Source organism: Myotis brandtii, unplaced genomic scaffold (assembly GCF_000412655.1).
Source record: "Myotis brandtii unplaced genomic scaffold, ASM41265v1 scaffold411, whole genome shotgun sequence".
Classification (NCBI taxonomy): Eukaryota; Metazoa; Chordata; class Mammalia; order Chiroptera; family Vespertilionidae; genus Myotis; species Myotis brandtii.
The window spans coordinates 1,574,292-1,591,043 of record NW_005365804.1 but is presented as its reverse complement, the minus strand read 5'-3'; the positions used below and the strand labels follow the sequence as shown (position 1 = coordinate 1,591,043).

Here is a 16,752-nt window from a genome sequence, read left to right as displayed (position 1 = left end):
AGAGAAGGTGGAGAAGCGCAGGGAGGGGACTGGAGAGGGAGACCAGCGTAGGGGGAGTGGAACATGCTCGTATGGGCACAGGAACCCTGGCCTTTCCCCTGAGAAACAGAGCCAGGGTGGCCCCTGAAGGGTGTGGGGGGAGTGGGCAGAGGTGGTGGGCAGGCGGCCTGGCACTGTGGCCCCTTTTCCCTTCTGTGTGTGTTGATCACTGATGCAGGTGTGACTGTATTTCCTGGGCAAACCAGTGAAAATACGGAGAGAGTTGAGCCTCTCCGTCAGGGAGGGTGAGGTCGGTTGGATGGCTTCAGGGGAGTCAGTTAGGGGGCTAAACCCCCCACAGTTGTCTCCAGACGTGAGCCTTGAAGAGCCTTTTCCTGGGGCAGCCCGGTCCGTGGGAGTCGGGCTGCTGGGCTCCCATCCCAGCTCTGGGACCTCAGGCGAGTGTCTTAACCTCTCTGGGCCTCCGTCTCTACCCCCCCACCCCCCCAGCCCAGTGGGGTTAGCAATAGCTACCCTCTGCCTCCCGTGAGCATCGCGCAGCGGGAGGTGTAGCCAGCGCCTGGCATGGAGCAGCGAGCTGTGAGTGGTTGAGCATCTTTCCTTCTCTCCCTCCTCTCTCCCCTCAGATCGTCTCCAACAAAAAGATCACTCGGCCTCTGCTGCTGATGAATGACAAGCCTGCCGGGAAGGGCTTGATTACGGTACCAGACTCCCCCCCCCTTCCCCTCTGCACCCCCTCTGCTTCTGCGGGCTGCCCTCCCCCATCAATGGGCTGCTTCCCTGGCAGATAATTACCAGCTTTGTTTGGAGTAAAAAGGCCCAACTTACAACTTAGCAACAGGTCTCTTAGCAACGGGCGCCCGGCTCCACACATGATGCATAGGGGGCCGCCAAGCTGGGGGTAGGGGGTTGTCAGAGGCCCCCCCAGCCTCCTACTCTGGAGGCCTCCAGAGTCCTCCCAGCACCCCCTCCCAGCGCCCCCTCCCTGCCCTGGTCCCTGCCTGTCCTCCGTTGGGGGTCTTTCAGGGGCGCCTTGCCAGGCAGAAATGGGCCTGTGGCTGCAGCGCGCAGTGATTCTGCGATGCGCAGTGATGGGCGCGGTGCGCAGTGATTCTCGGCGACGCTGCTCAATGATTCTTGCTCAGGTCCTTTGCGGGAGGAGCTCCTGCGTCCTCCCAGCTTCCAAGCAGGCGGACAAACCCCCTTTTGCAGATGAGGGGCCTGAAGCCCAGAGAGGAAGCGCCCTCGGGCGGGTCAGCTAGTGAGATTCTGTCCTGGAATGTCTCCTTCAGACCCCAGGAACTGGCCACCGGAGGGCCGGCGGAGGGCCGGTCCTCGGTGTGTTCACCCCGCGTCACTCTCCTGTTCTGGAGCCTCCCTGGCTCCTAAGGGCCGCGGAGCCTTGCGGTCAAGGCTGTGAGGGACCCGCCGTCCCCACCTTGCTTTCCTGTCCCGGCTCTTTTACCCCCTGTGTGTATGCGCCTTGGGGTGGAGGCAACTGAATTCTTGCACACCTTGCACATACCCCCGGCCCTTATCCACTGTCCTGCCGCCTGGCAAGGCCTCTCCCCACCCCCCTCCACCTCTTGGGGTTCAAAACCTCCCCACACCTGGCTTTCACAAGCCAGCTCCCCTCCTGCTGGAAGCCGCCCAGGTGGACCCCACCCGGCCTGAGGTGCCATCCCCGAAGCATTTCCCCCTGTCCCAGCTGGGCCTCAGTTCCCTCCTCTGAGCAATGGGTGCAGCAATGGGACCCACCCTGCAGGGTGCTGAGCGTGTCTCAGCTGGAGGAGGAGAAGGGGAGGCAGGCGCCCAGCCTGGCCTGTGTCTGTGGTTCTGCAAGCAGGTTCGGCGAGGCCATCCTAGAGGTGGGGGGAGGGGAAGCCCAGCCCAGAGAGGACCCAGCCCACTGCACTGCTGTGGACCCGAGGGCCTGCCCGGCCACGCGGGGGACAGGGAGAGAGAAAGGCCCGGAGAGGGCGCCTGGCAGTCCCAGGGTGACCCAGCTGGTCCATCACTGTTTGGCTGGGGCCAGAGAGCCATCATGGTGATGGGGGAGGCGTGGAGAATGGATGACTGTGAGTGGAGAGAGCAGAGGGAGCTCAGGTGGCCTTCATCCCTGCCCTGGGCCTCATTTTCCCCAGCCGGTCCATCACTGTTTGGCTGGGGCCAGAGAGCCATCATGACTGATGGGGGAGGCGTGGAGAATGGATGACAGTGTGAGTGGAGAGAGCAGAGGGAGTCAGGTGGCCTCCATCCCTGCCCTGGGCCTCATTTTCCCCAGCCCCATAGTGAAGTGGCTGGAATTCCTGACACCGTGGTGTTTGGATCCTGGGGCGTGAAGAGGCCCAGAACCTCTTCCCAGGGCTCAAGACCACCCCTCCTGCCTGGTGCCTGCTTTATCTGCCCTCGCCATCCCTCTCTTGAGCCACATGGGTCCCTTTTTGATTCCTCATATCCAGAGGGGTTACCCCACTTTCAGAAGATGGAAACGGAGGTGTTGGGAAGACAAGAGACTTGTCCAAGGTCACTTGGCACTATCCCTCCCCTCCATTCCCCCTCGTAGCTCTGGAGAGTTAACTCCTGGGGCACCCTATGCCCACCCTGCCCGGCAGGAGGCCAGGGGAGTCTGAGGCACAGGTGCTGAGCCGCCCCCTCCCCCATTCCTCTGGCCTCATAGATCGCTGCCCAGGAGCTGTCAGACAACCGCGTCATCACACTGAGTCTGGCGGGCAGGAAGCTGGACAAGAAGGTGAGGGGGGCAGAGGAGGGGGTTCTCCTTCTGGGAGCAATCGCTCTCCCCAGCCCCAGGGTCGTGTGGCCTAGACCTGGAACTTCTGGCCGCCACTGTCATCACCCCCCACCGAGGGACAAGCCCATAGCACAGGGCTGTACTGGCCACCCCACGTAGGACCTCTTCACCACTGAGGTAGTGAGTTTCCCATCACTTAGGAGTATTCAAGACGTGGCTCCTTGTCAAGAGCCACTCCTTGGGAACTCCCTACCTCACTTTGTGTAAATGCTAGGATCCTTACAGTAATCTACGGGGCCCCACCTGGTGTGTCCGCAGCCCCAGACCCCCTGACCTCATCCGTTTCACTCTCCTCATTGTCATTCCGCTTCAGCCAGATCAGCTCCTCCTTGTCCCAGAATTACACCAGGTGCCCTGCTGCCTCAGGACCTTTGCACATGCTGTTCCCTCTGCCTGCGATGTTCTTTTCCTTGAATATTCTCATGGTGGCCCCTCGCCTCCATCACGCCTTTGCTCTTGTGTCACCTCCTCAGCCAGGTCTTCCCCCAAACTGTAATGGTCCCCAATTCCCCTCCCCCCCTTGCTTTACTTGTCTCTTTAATACTAATCACTGCCTGATGCACATTATTATTTATTTTCTGGCTCCCCCACTTGATTATAGACTCTTTAGAGCAGGGGTCCTCAAACTACAGCCCGCCGAAAACATTTATCCGGCCCGCCGGGTGTTTTTGCCGCCTCTTCCTGTTGCTTAGCAGCCGACTAGTTTTTTTTTAAACTATAGTCCGGCCCTCCAACGTTCTGAGGGACAGTGAACCGGCCCCCTGTTTAAAAAGTTTGAGGACCCCTGCTTTAGAGTGACACTCAATTTTAACTTAAATCAATGGATTTTAAAAGGATATCATATCCCATCGGTAATGTGCTTGGGAGAGTTGCCATTTTTTCAGATTCCCACTAAATAAATGAGAATCACGTCCTTCCAGGGGCCTCCCCTGGCCCTGGGAACAATCACCCTTTTGAAGTCCTGCCTGGCCTACGAAGCTGGCCTTCTGCTCCTGTAGCTCCACCCTCAGGGGCTCCGAGTACAAGTGTGGGAACCCCGGGGTGGGGTGGTTTCTCCAGGAGGCAGTGGGTCCCAGGGGCTGCAGCAGCTCTGGCCTCTCGCTGAGCCCCGCAGAGGCCGAGGGGAGGGGGCCAGGCTGGCTCTGCCCACAGCCGCCCCCTGACACTGGGCTGGGGAGGCAGCCGGCCACAAACCCCCTCCCGGCTGAATGTGGCAGCTGCGCCCCCTTCACCTGCATCTCCCGCTCCCTCCAGGACCTCTTCGGGAAGTCGGACCCGTTTCTCGAGTTCTATAAGCCCGGGGATGATGGCAAGTGGATGCTGGTCCACAGGACGGAGGTAGGTGCGTGGGGACCCGGGGGTCTCTAAGCCGGTGGGTCTCCAGTCCATTCGCCCCCAACGGCCGAGAGAGGGCTGTGCAGTCACAGCCAAGCAGTGCCCAGGGGAGCGTGATGGTGCCTGAAGGACTTGTTCTCCCTGCCACAGGGATGCCCACTTCCGTCCTCAGAAGTGTGGCTGTGGGTCTCTCCATCTTGCCACTCCCTGTCCCCACTGGGCTGCTCTGACCCCAGCGCACTGCTGTCCCCTGGCCCAGGCCCACCCTTGCCCCTCACTGTCCTGCAGGTGATCAAGTACACGCTGGACCCTGTGTGGAAACCGTTCACCGTGCCCCTGGTGTCCCTGTGTGACGGGGACATGGAGAAGCCCATCCAGGTGAGGGGGCCCTGGGAGCCCTGCTCCCCACGCTGCCACTGCAGCCTTCCCGTCTACCCGAGGCATCCTGGGTGCCCTGGCAAAGCTCTTTCTTTTTTCTTTTTTTAAAAATATTTTTATTGATTTCAGAGAGGAAGGGAGAGGGAGAGAGAGAAACCTCAATGATGAGAGAGATCCTACTAGGGATCGAGCCCACAGTCTGGGCATGTGCCCTGACCAGGAACCGAACCATGACCTCCTGGTTCATAGATCGATGCTCAACCACTGAGCCACGCCGGCCAGACAGCTCTTTCTTACTCAGATGGAGAGAGAACCCATCTGGGGGGAGGGGGAGGAGACCCGGGTCCTGGCCCTGGGTCTTCCCAGCCCCTGAGTGACCTGGGCAGTGCTGCCAGCTTTGTGGGTCCCTTCTCTAAAACAGGGTGACTGTCCTGTTGTCCCCGAGGGGTTTGCTCAGGGAGCTGAGAGGGGCTGGAGGGCTCCTCTTTGGGGGGCAGCTCTGGGGTGACCTCCCTGGACCCACCCCAGGTCATATGCTACGACTATGACAACGACGGGGGCCACGACTTCATCGGCGAGTTCCAGACCTCGGTGTCACAGATGTGTGATGCTCGCGATGGCGTTCCGGTAAGAGGGGCGCGTGTGTGTGACCCCAAGACCTCCGCAGGGGCCAGGGAGGTGGCACAGGTTTGGGAATCAGGCAGCCTGGGGCTCAGATTTTACTTCTCCGGCTGTATGACCTTGAATAAGACATCTAATCTCTCTGGGCCTCAGTTTCCCCATCTGTCAAATGGGGGTGGAGTTGAGTGGGAATTAAATGAAATGATACAGGGAAAGTGCCTAGCACATAGCAAGCACTCAGGAGCTGCCCATGTAACTGACCCCAAGAAGCCAGGCCCTGGGTACCAGTTCTGGGCTCATGAGTGGATATGACATGGACGTGTTGTTTTGGGGTCGGGGTAGAGGCAGCTCTCCTACATTGGGGAGCCACAGCTTGGTGTGAACCCAGGTGTCAGGACCCATTTCTGGGTGTGGAGATCCAGGAAGGCTTCCTGGAGGAGGCATGCTACCCCTGGTTGATGCTGTGGAGGGGATTCTGGGGTCCAGAGGAGGGTCAGTCCCCAGGCAGGCCCTGAGGTGAGCTTCTCTCCCTCCTCCCAGCTGGAGTTCGAGTGCATCAACCCCAAGAAGCAGAGGAAAAAGAAGAACTATAAAAACTCGGGCATTATTATCCTGCGATCCTGCAAGGTGAGCCAGCGGGGAGTGGGGGCGGCACAGGGCAGGGCCGGTGAGCCTGCGTGCCAATCCTGGTTCTGCCGATCCTGGTCCTGGCTCTGTGACTTTCGGAGCTGAACCTATCTGGGCCTCAGTTTCCTTGTCTGTAGAATGGGGATGTTGATGAGGTAAAGCATGGGAAGGGTTAGTCTCATATCACATCCCCGGACGGAGGTCTTGGAGGACATGAGATGACGCTATAACATTACCCATAACTTTACGGACCACATAACAGCTGGAGATATTCTCTGTCATACAATTGGTAGGTGTAACTGATGCGCCGGGTCCTGGGACCCCGCCTGCAATCATTGTGTGTGCATATGCGTGTGTGTGCGTGTGCATGTGTGTGTGTGTGTCTCCGCTGGGAACCCTTGCTCTGAGTGCTTTGTCCTAGAGATCTGGGTTTTGTTGTAATCAGGTCCAGTTCTGTCCTCTGCCTCTTTTGGTCTCCTTGACCTTGCTAAGGTTTCAGGGTGCAGAGCAGCGGCTCCAAGGTCATCCGTGGAGATGTGGCCCAGTGGAGGGCCAGCCCTCAGGGCAGGGCGGGGCCCCACTGACTCCCCGATTCCTTGCAGATAAACCGGGACTACTCCTTCCTGGACTACATCCTGGGAGGCTGCCAGCTCATGTTCACCGTAAGGCTCCCCCCTCCCCAGTGAGGGTCATGCAAGAGGGACTTTCCAGGGCCCAGGGCTGTGTCTGCCCTGGCGGGTGGGCCTGAGTCCGGGCTTAGCTGCAGGTCAGCGCGTGGCTGCCCAGCCCACAGAGTTTGCTGGCAACACCCCTTGGGAAGGAAAAAGCCAACTTCCCCCTTGCTGGCCACAGGCCTTCCTGCCTCACCTCCTCCCTCCCTCCTCCTTGCTCCGTTCTTTCCACACCGATGCTCACTCTTCCCCCTACATGCTAAACCCCGCTCTGCCTTAGGCCCTGCATTTGCTGTTCCTTTTGCCTGGAACTCTTTCCTGGAACCTTCTCGTGGCCGCCCTGCCACCCTGCAGGCGGGGCATGGAGGTCGCCCTGTGAGGGACCTTGTCTTCCCTGTGGCTCTCTGTCACTTCTAGTTCATCCTTTTCAGGGCGCTCGCCGCTCTGAGATTATCTGAAGCCTTTCTTGCTCTTCCCTGTTGTCCCACCTCTAGGCTTATGTTTCTGCTCCGGCCTCCAGGGCCTAGCACGGAGCAGACGCTCAGTAAATACTGCTGGGAAGGGCTCGTTCCTCTCCTGTGGCCTGGAGTGTGCCCTGCAGACTTCTGTCCCGGTTCCTCACCCCAAGGGGAGCCTCGGGCCCAGGGGAGAACCTGCTGGTCCCATGCTCTGCCCACTTCCCCACCTCCCCACCTGCCTCACGGCCTCCACCACCACCTCTAGGTCCCTGACACCTGGAGGTCAGCTGCAGGGTTCATGGGGTTGGGGGATTGGCCCTGTTGACCTGTAATTCTCTGGTCGCCGCTGCCCCCTCACCCACAGAGAGACCAGGCAGTCCCATTCCTCCCGCATGCATGTGCCCACTCAGCAGATGGGCACCGAGCACCTCCTGGGTGCCAGGCTCTAGGCTGTGTCCCTGCCGGGGTCCCTCGAAGACTAAGACATGCCACCCTGACCTCAGGGAGCCAACCCGCCCCACAGCCACTGAGTCCTAAGGTGGCCGTCTCCCCGCTGGGTCCCTGTCCTAACCTTTCCCTGCCGGGCAGTGCCCGCCCCTTGGTGCTGCCCCTGCAAGGTCTGGGCTGGGCTTCCCTCAAGGCTGAGAGCTGGTGGAGCCCGGATCCCTGGCCACTGTCAGCCCCAGTCCCTGCGGGGCACCTGCCCGGTGCCCGGTGCCCAGCCCTGGACCCAGTTCTGCTGGGCATGCGTCTTGCCTGCAGTGAGCATCTGTCTGATTGGGCAGGTGGGCACTGCCCTACCCGGCAGCCTCAGGTCCCAGGCCCCTTGGTGGTCTGAGGGGTGAGGAGGAGTTGGCTTGGGCTGGGTGAGTGGGAGAAACGGGGGCCTGCCTGGCTCTGTAGGTGGCAGGAGCCTCAGGAGTAAAGGCCTGGAGATGGGAGCCGGTGAGCTGGGAGAGTGAAGGGGAAGGAATTTGGGCTCTAAGTTGGCTTTGCACCCCGTCTGGATAATAGACTATGCTCAGGCCACTGTGAGCCACAGCTGGCGTGAGAGCCAGAGGAGTGACCCAGGTGTCAGACCGCCTTATGGGAGAGGAGCGGGCTCCTCGTGTCCCGTCAGCCTCTCTGTTCCCCGTGGGTGAGAAGGGGAGCTGGGGTCCCTGCTCACATGGGGGGTGTCTCCTGCCCACCCTGCAGGTCGGGATAGACTTCACAGCCTCCAACGGGAACCCCCTCGACCCCTCCTCTCTGCACTACATCAACCCCATGGGCAGCAACGAATACCTGTCGGCCATCTGGGCCGTGGGGCAGATCATTCAGGACTACGACAGGTGAGCTGGGGAGGGACTCCGCACGTCCGCTCGGCTCAGCTCCAGCCCACGCAGCTGAGACATGGCCCCCGCCTCGGGGAGTTTCTATCTGAGCGCGAAGATGGGGGAGAAATCACTGGGGTTTCCACAGACCAGTTTACAAGTGAGGCAGGAGCTACGGGAGCACCAGAGAGAGAGGGAGCCCGGTGTATCGGGGAAACCCCCAGAGAGAAGGGGCCATTTGAATTGGGCCTTAGCGGATGAGGAGGAGTTCGCCACGGGGAAAGATGGAGGAGAGGTGTTCCAGGAGGGGGCGCACAGGATTGAAGGTGGAGTGGCCAGGGGTCAGTGGCCAGGGCTGGGGGGACAGGGTGTGAGGGAGGGCAGGTGGAAGGAGATGAGGCTGAGTGCCAGGGCCTTGAACGCCAACCAGGGTTCTCCTTTGGGGAGGACTTTCCCAGCCATGAAGGAAGGCTGAGTGAGCCAGTGCCTTTCACTTCCATCGAGCCTGGTTTAGCGGCTGCATGAGGCCCCGGTGTGAGAAGGATCTAGAACAGTGATGGCGAACCTTTTGAGCTCGGCGTGTCAGCATTTTGAAAAACCCTAACTTAACTCTGGTGCCGTGGCACATATAGAAATTTTTTGATCTTTGCAACCATAGTAAAACAAAGACTTACATTTTTGATATTTATTTTATATATTTAAATGCCATTTAACAAAGCAAAATCAACCAAAAAAAATGAGTTCGCGTGTCACCTCTGACACGCATGTCATAGGTTCGCCATCCCTGATAGAAGCTGCATGCAGGCCCATGGGTGAGACGCTCTGTGTCTGCCACAGAGTAGAGGGGTCAAGCCACCCCAGCCACCCAGAGGCAGGTCTGTGCTCGAGGGTCCTTTGAACAGAGCTTGGCTAGAGGGGGTGAGCTTTCTCTGTGCGTGCAAGACAGAGGGCCCAGCCCTGGGGAGGGGCTTGGGAAGGGCGAGTTGCGGTGGGTGCAGCCCCCGTCCCGGTCTCACAGTGATTTTTTCTCTCTCTCTTATCAGTGATAAGATGTTTCCCGCCCTAGGGTTCGGGGCCCAGTTACCCCCAGACTGGAAGGTAGGTGAAGCCGGCCTCTTGGCCGAGATGGGATGTGAGTGTATCTTCCCAAGATCTGCTTTGGAAAGGTCTGGCGCTGGCCCAGCTGCCTTGCCTTTGAGTTGCCCCCAAACCCATGCTCCTTTCTCATCCTGAGCCTCCCACGGAGCAGGACAGGGACGCTGTCTGCCCCCCCCCCCCCCACCCCGCCGGGTACCCAACTCAGGGGGGGAGGGGGGAGATGAGGAGGATACCAGACTTAGCAAATAAAAACACAAGACACCCATTGAATTTCAGATTAACAAGGGTTTTTTTTTTTAGTATAACCATGTCCTAAATATTGTCTGGGAAATGCTTATACGAAAATATCCATTGTTTATCTGAGATTCAAATTTAACTGGGCATCTGTGTTCTGTCTGGAAACCCTAAAGATAGGCAGGGTCATGAGTGCGGAGATGGGACAGCATAGGCTAGAGGAGGGCCCCAACCCTGCCTGGGAATATCAAGGAAGGCTTCCTGGAGGAGGCGTGGTCTAAGCCAAGAGGGGAAGGGAAAGTAGGGATTCTCAGAGTGACTGGGGGTGGCGCTGGGGCAGGGAGCGTGGCAGAGAGAACAGCCTGTCAAAGTTTGGGCGGCAGAGGAAGCAGGCCAGTTGGAGGAACAGAGGGAAGGTGGGCGTGATGGACTGTCTGTGGAAGATGGGCAGGACGGAGAGAGAGGAGGCTAGAGGGTGGGGGCCAAGCCCTGCAGGGCCTCAAACGCATATTAAAGAGCAGTGGGGGCTGCTGCGGGGTCCACCTGGAGGGTTACAATCCAGTTGGCAGTTTTGAAGGCCCACACTGGCTGCTGAGCGGGGACTGGCTGGGGTGAGGGTGGGCCGGATGGAGGGATGGAGAGAAGGGATGATGGCCATTTTACAGGTGAAAGAACAGAGGTTCAAGTGACCTGTCCAAGGTCCCATTTGCAACAGGGGCCTTGATTCCAACCGGGCAGATGGACCCTGAGGTTGATTCTCAGACGCTGCAGCCCCTCCCATGAGAGGCCTGGTGGGGTGGGAACAGGGGCTCCTACACCTGCGTGTCTGTCCCAGCCAGTGCGCCCGCCTGTCCACGTTGCCTGTGGCGCATGCCCTCTCCAGAATGAGCGTTCGCTTCCCACCCTCCGCAGGAAGGATGGTTTTCACCTGGAACTTCAGAGAGAGGCTCCGGGGCAGGGTTCTGCAGGACCAAAACGGTGCCCTGCGTGGGGAGAGGGGGCGGGGAGGGCTGGTGCTGGCAGGCCCAGCAGGAGCCTGTTGCTAGGACACCAGCCAGCTTTCAGAGAACCGGCTCCGTGAGATGTTCTCTTGCGCAAAAGCCTCCTTGAAAATGTCACAGGGCCACTCTTGGCCAGGCTGGAGTGCCCCAGCGGTGCCCGGAGGGAGGCCGGAACCACGGAACCAGGCGGGGAGAGGACAGAGAACTCTGTCCCATCCTCCCTGCCGGGCGTGACCGCTCCTGGCACCCCCTCCCACTCCAGCCTGGCCAAGAGTGGCCCTGTGACATTTTCAAGGAGGCTTGCTCCTGCCACAGGAGCCTCTTTCCTTCCTTCCCACCCCAGGGCCTTTGCATGGGGCCTTCCCCAGCCTGTTGCTTCCTTTCACTCACTTCCCACAGCGCTTCTCAGGGAGAGAGCAATCCCATCGCCAGGCCTTATGTGACATGGGGCCTCCTCCCTGCAGGGCACTGTCCTCAGGGAACTGTGGTCACTTCTGTCTGTGTGGGCTCAATGCTGGGGGGGAGGGGGCGCTGGCTTCCTCCTTGCTGTGCGCCTGCTCCCGGCATGCACTTGGGGTGTGTGTTTGTTGACAGTGAATTTGGGGCCCAGGGGCCTGCGTAGGCAGCGGTGTTGGTTCTGAGGGTGGGAAGCTGGGAGGAGCTAGGAGGACTGGCTCCCTGCGCTGGGGTCTCCGTTCCTCCCTGGCCTGGGCAGGGGCTGAGGGCTTGGACCTTCGAAAGGAGCCAGAGTTAGATAAAGGGAGAGATGGGGCAGAAGGAAGGCCTGGGTGGGGAAACGGAGGCTTATGGAGGGCAGCTCTGAGGTTGGCTCCCTCTACCATCTGAGCCTCCCTCTCCAGTCCCGCCTCTGCCAGGGCCACAGGGAGCGGTGTCTTAAGTAACTCACGGAGCAGGGCCCAGAGAGGGCCAGGTGAGGTGAACGGGGACCATTGGTTGTCACGGGCCACGGGGAGCCCCAGGACAAAGACCTGTGCCCAGCCGGTCCCCAGGGGCCCCTAATCGGCTTGGTGTGGCCTGCGGGCAGCTGGTTGTTTACTGGCGTTTTTCAGGCAAACCAGGGCAACCAGTGTGGGAGGGGCTGTGCACGGGCAGCGCGGACACCTGTCCCCCAGGCCTGTTCCTGGCCCCGCTGTGGCTCACTCATGTGACCCAGGCATCCCTTGGCCCTCTCTGAGCCTCAGTGTTGCCACCTGGGAAATGGAGCAGCTGGCGTAGGTAACCTGAGAGGCCCGGGGTGGAGGCTGACCTCCCACAGTCCCACCCACTTGACCCCAGGCCACGCCCTCCCCCAAAGAGGGGAAAGGAGTGGGGGATGAAGAGGTTGGGAGGCTGAGAAAGGTAAATATCAGTCCACCCCTATCAGGGGGGGACTTTTCCCCCTTGGTCTCTAAAATCTCCTAAAATCTGATTTTGTAGGAAATCGTGGGCCCAAGGGAGACCTGTTTCCCTGGCAACCGTTTTCCTCTCTCAGCCCCCTCCATGCAAGCCCCCCTCCAGATCGCTGTAGAGGCTCATGAAGTTGCCATGGCAACGAGGACCTGGGGGGGGGGGGCCCTACACCTGGAGCCCAGACTGGGGACAGAGGAATGGGGACCTGGGCAGGGCCAGGGCCCAAGAGGGACATCAGGGGACTGGCTCCGTGCCAGGCACTTAGGGCTGAAGGAGCACAGAACAGAACCCCGCACCCCCAGAACAGGGAGGGGTCTTCTCCTCAGGCCTCCTGCCCACCCTCCCCTCTTGGCGCAGGAGGGCTCCCCGAGGGCTGGCGTCCAACCCCATCTCGAGGCGTGAGGGGCCTGCGTCTCTGGCCTGTTCCGCCGCGTAGCCTTGGCACCTGGCTTCCCCTCTCCGGGCCTCAGTGTGTTGGTTTGTGAAGTGGGGGCATTGGACTCCCAGCGCCTCCACTGTAGTGTCAGGAGCTAACGCGTGTGTCTGGGATGGTCTGTGCCCGGACGGGAGCTCCCCCTGGGCCCGGCTCTTCGCCCTCCTAATTAAAACCCTCAACGCAAGGCAGGAGCACCTGCTGAGGTCCGTGGGTTTATGCAAAGTGAGCGCAGGAGGCAGCCTGGCCTTCCGTCCGTAGACGGGAGACCATGGGTATGTTCTAGTCCGAGCTGCGTCTCAGTTTCATCATCTAAAAAATGGGGTAATAACTGGCCTTTCCCCACTGGGCGATGGGAGGAAGGAGCGAGGGGGTGATTGCGAAGCAGGAACACGGGGCGTGGCACGCGGTAGGGGAGGGGGCTGAATGGGGAGTTTGAACCGGCTGGAGGAGGGAGAGTGGGGGGACCCCCTTCTGAGCTTGGGCTCTCCTGAGGCCCAGGGTTCTGCAGCCACCCAGTCCCACCTGCAGCCCTGATGGGGTCTAGTTCTGGTCCATGCGTGTTCAGGGTGCAATGGCGACAGGGTGTGCCGGGCAGCCTGTGACGCAGAGGAACTCTGGTTCTGGCCCCAGCACATGCGAGAGCTGGTGATGACGGGGTGTTCTGAGCGCTCCTAGGCCCACCGCCTCAGAGGCACCTCTCCCCACTCAGGCGGCCCCGATCCTGACGACGGATTGGGGTGATGTGGAGGGGTCTCGGGGGGCCTCTCCGTGTGGCTCAGACCCAGCAGAGGAGGTTAAGCAGATGTGGGGGCATCAGTAGCCCTGACCTTGGGGAGGGCAGCAGTAAAGAGCCAGGTGCCCACAGAGGGAGTCTGGGCGCAGCAGGGGGGTGGCCTGGGACCAGGTTTGGGGCCAGGAGGCCGCCAGCTGAGCATCTTCTCTGCATTTCAGGTCTCCCATGAGTTTGCCATCAACTTCAACCCCACCAACCCCTTCTGCTCAGGTGAGCGTCAAGCCTCCCCACACCTGCCCTGGGTTTGCACTGGGCCACCTTCCTGGGTGGAGGGAGGGCGGAGTACAGGCCTACAGGCTTCCGTACCTTCCTCCTCTCCCCTCCCCCTTCGGCTTTCTCAACACGAGCAAGATGGGGGCTGGAGCTGCAGGTTGGAGTCGGGCGGTCCTGGGTTCAACAGTAGCCGCTGCCCTTTCCTGGCTGTGTGACCTCGGAGAGATCCCTGCACCTCTGAGCCTTTGGCTTCTCACCTGCCCTAGGAGATGTGATACCTGCTTAGCTCACATCACTGTGGTCAGGTGAGAATTCAGGAAAGCGCTGACCGGAAGCCCTGGGTAAACCAGGAGGGGGTAAGGGTGGAAGATTACATCCCTGCCTCTCACCTCCTGCCAGCTCTGGCTGGGAGGGCCTGGCCCTGCCCCACTCCGCCTTTCACGGAGAGCCTAGGCACCCAAGGGTTGAAGGTTGCCTGGGGCAGGCAGTGGGCGGGCAGTCTGTGCTCAGCCCTGTACCCCAAGGCCTCAGAGGATTTCTGAGCCTCAGAGTCAGGAAAGTACTGGAGGAGGAAGGGGAGCTCCGGGTGGGTATGGAAGAGGGCGGTCCTGCCATCATGGGACTTTCCGCCTAGGATTTGGCCGGGCTGAGGCACCCCCCTTCCTGGGGGAGCCCCAAAGCTGGCCTGGTTTGTACTTGGAAGGGAAAGGCATCAAGTCCCCAACTTGGGGACGATGCTGAGACTCAGAAGCCACAAGTTGACCCTGCACTCCTGCTGGGGTCTGTCTGGTTTGGGGCGGGTCTCCAGAGATATTTTGTCCAAGTGCCTGTTAGTCACCCTCACTGCTGGCCAGAGACCTTCTAGAGAGGACCACAGGGCAGGCGGGATATCCTCAGGCTCAGAATGGTGGCTGTTTACAGAGCACCTACTGCGTGCAGGGGCAGCAGCTCAGTGCCCCCAGCAAGCCCGAGCAAAAGCCACAGCGTGTCCCAAACGGACTTCCTGATGGCTCCCCGTGGCCCTGACGTGTCATCGCAGGCTTTTCCAAGCCTGCTGCACCCCCTCCCGCCAACTGCCCAAAGGTAGATTATCAGTCTCATGAACGGGAAGCGGGCTCAGAAAGATTAAACTTGCCGCAGGTCCCACAGCTAAGAAGGTGCAAAGGTAAGATTTGAACTCAGGTCCGTCTGACTCCACATTCGGGGCTATTTATACCGCCCGGCCCCGCCCTCCGGGAGCTTCCAGTGGGAGCATTCGGGGTGAGCAATTGGGATGAGAGAAGGCACGGGCTGAGGGAGCACCAGGCTGACCTAGACTCTGTCTCCGAGGCAGGCGTGGACGGCATCGCCCAGGCATACTCGGCTTGCCTGCCCCACATCCGCTTCTACGGTCCCACCAATTTCTCTCCCATCGTCAACCACGTGGCCCGGTTTGCGGCCCAGGCCACGCAGCAGCAGACGGCCACGGTGAGTAGGGGCCTGAGACAAGCCCCTCCCCAGCTCTGAGCCTGTTTCCTTTCTGAAATGGGAGAGGGAAAGCTGCGAGGGTGCTGGGAGCATCTGGGGCAACCTGAGTAGGACAGTGTCTGGGACTGGCCTGGGAGTGGCTTTTCATAAAATTCCTGGGGCTTTGGGCTGGAATTGTTTGGATGCCTGCAGCCAGCCAGGCCATTGTCCTGCCCAGCTATTATCCGCCTGAGCCAGCTTTCAAAGGAATGGAAAAAAGACCCGCATTCTTGTTTAAGGGAAAAACCAGGAGGGGGAGTAGGAAGGAAGCCAGCAGCCCTCCAGGGCCCTTTCACCTGCTGAGAGCTGCTAGGACTGAGGTGGAGGTGGGGCCCCTACCACCCACTGGGCTGGATCCTAGGTCTGTGGCGCGCGGGGGAGGGGGGGGGGCAGGAAGGTGCCTGTGTGTTCTGGGAAACTGCTGAGGGGAGAACTGGCCCATTCCCTGAGCAGGTCTGCATCCTGACCAGTCCTAATCCTCCCAGCACTCCAGCCACTTTATGGTGACCTGGTCCTCCCTTGGGAGCCAGCTCCCTCCGTCTCCATCCATCTCTGGGCTGCAGGAGAGGGGCCAGAGCGTCTCCATTGGCTCCTCTTACACCAAGAATGGCTACTAATAGGTCTCGACCTCCTGCCAGTCCTGGGTCCCGTCTCACCTTGCGCAAAATATGGGGGCGATGGGCTGTCTGATGGTTCAGCCCTGTCTGAATTCAAATGATGGACTCGGAACAGTATGGCGAAAATGAGACCTTTAATACCCTCTCAAGATGGGGCGTCCGTCCCATTGTACAGGCACACCTGGTGCAGCAAGCATAGCCTATTAATTTAGTCCCTCCTCTGGTTCCTCATTGGCTGAGTACTATGGGGTCACCCGTCTCCTCACACGTCGCTTAGGTCTTGCTGTCTCCCACTGGGCCATTAAAAAAAGAAAAATTGGGCTGAGGCCTTTCTAGCTGCCTCCACCTCCCCCGTCTAGCTGAGGCAGACGCCCCGGGGTTTCCACCATGATGCTGGCCCACAGGCAGTTCTTGGTTCCTCTTCCCTCCTCCCTCCATTCTGTCTGCCCTGGGGAAATTCAGCAAATTCCCTCAAAAGCCAGCCATGTGAAGATGGATCACAGAGGTCCATTTCCTGCAGTCCCAAGCTCTGGGAGCCCCCAAAACCCTGTTCATACTCCAGCGCCCCCACATCATGGCTGTGTGACCCGCAGCAGGTTGCTTAAGCTCTTGGACCTGTTTGCTCACCTGAACACTGCAGGTGATGGCACAGCACTTGCCTGATAGCAGCACAGGGAGGATTCAGCCAGATGAGCATGCACATTGCTCAGCAATGCCCCACGCACAATGAGCGCTCGGAGTGTGGGTGGCTGCGTCTTCTGGGGCCGTCTCTTGGGCCAGCGTTTGGTGATGCCGAGCACATTTAGGCCCGAGGCAAAAGAAAACAATCGGTGCATTAACTGATGCTTTTATACAGCCGCTTTGGGGGGAATACTTGGTGTGGCTTCACCCTCCCTGTTCCCAGACACACGCACACGCATGCACACCCACGCACAGGAAAGAGAGCAGGTGGTAGGAAGCGTCCCTCTAGGCAGAGCTGTACTCCATTCATTCACACAACACATCTTTTGTTTTTGAATATATTTTTATTGATTTCAGAGAGGGGGAAAGAAACATTGATGAGAAAATCATTTATCAACTGCCTCCTGCACGCCCCCCACTGGGGATCGAGCCCACAACCTGGGCATATGCTCTGACCGTAATTTGAACCATGACCTCCTGGCTCATAGGTCGATGGTCAGCCACACCGGCTGGACCACACAACCCGTCTTTACCGAGAATATTTCTGT

The 16,752-nt window shown here is 59.7% G+C and overlaps 1 protein-coding gene across 2 annotated transcripts in view; it reads left to right on the top strand.

Moving 5' to 3' along the window:
- Nucleotides 1–16,752, top strand: part of CPNE2 (copine II) — a 45,358-nt gene that overhangs the window by 23,564 nt on the left and 5,042 nt on the right. For both annotated transcript variants that reach the window (XM_005873527.2, XM_005873528.2), the window contains exons 4-14: nt 627–701; nt 2,681–2,752; nt 4,067–4,150; nt 4,436–4,525; nt 5,054–5,152; nt 5,687–5,773; nt 6,376–6,435; nt 8,100–8,233; nt 9,259–9,313; nt 13,346–13,397; nt 14,734–14,867. In XM_005873527.2, coding sequence (XP_005873589.1) covers nt 627–701; nt 2,681–2,752; nt 4,067–4,150; nt 4,436–4,525; nt 5,054–5,152; nt 5,687–5,773; nt 6,376–6,435; nt 8,100–8,233; nt 9,259–9,313; nt 13,346–13,397; nt 14,734–14,867 — 942 coding nt within the window. The remainder of the gene's footprint in view (nt 1–626; nt 702–2,680; nt 2,753–4,066; nt 4,151–4,435; nt 4,526–5,053; nt 5,153–5,686; nt 5,774–6,375; nt 6,436–8,099; nt 8,234–9,258; nt 9,314–13,345; nt 13,398–14,733; nt 14,868–16,752) is intronic.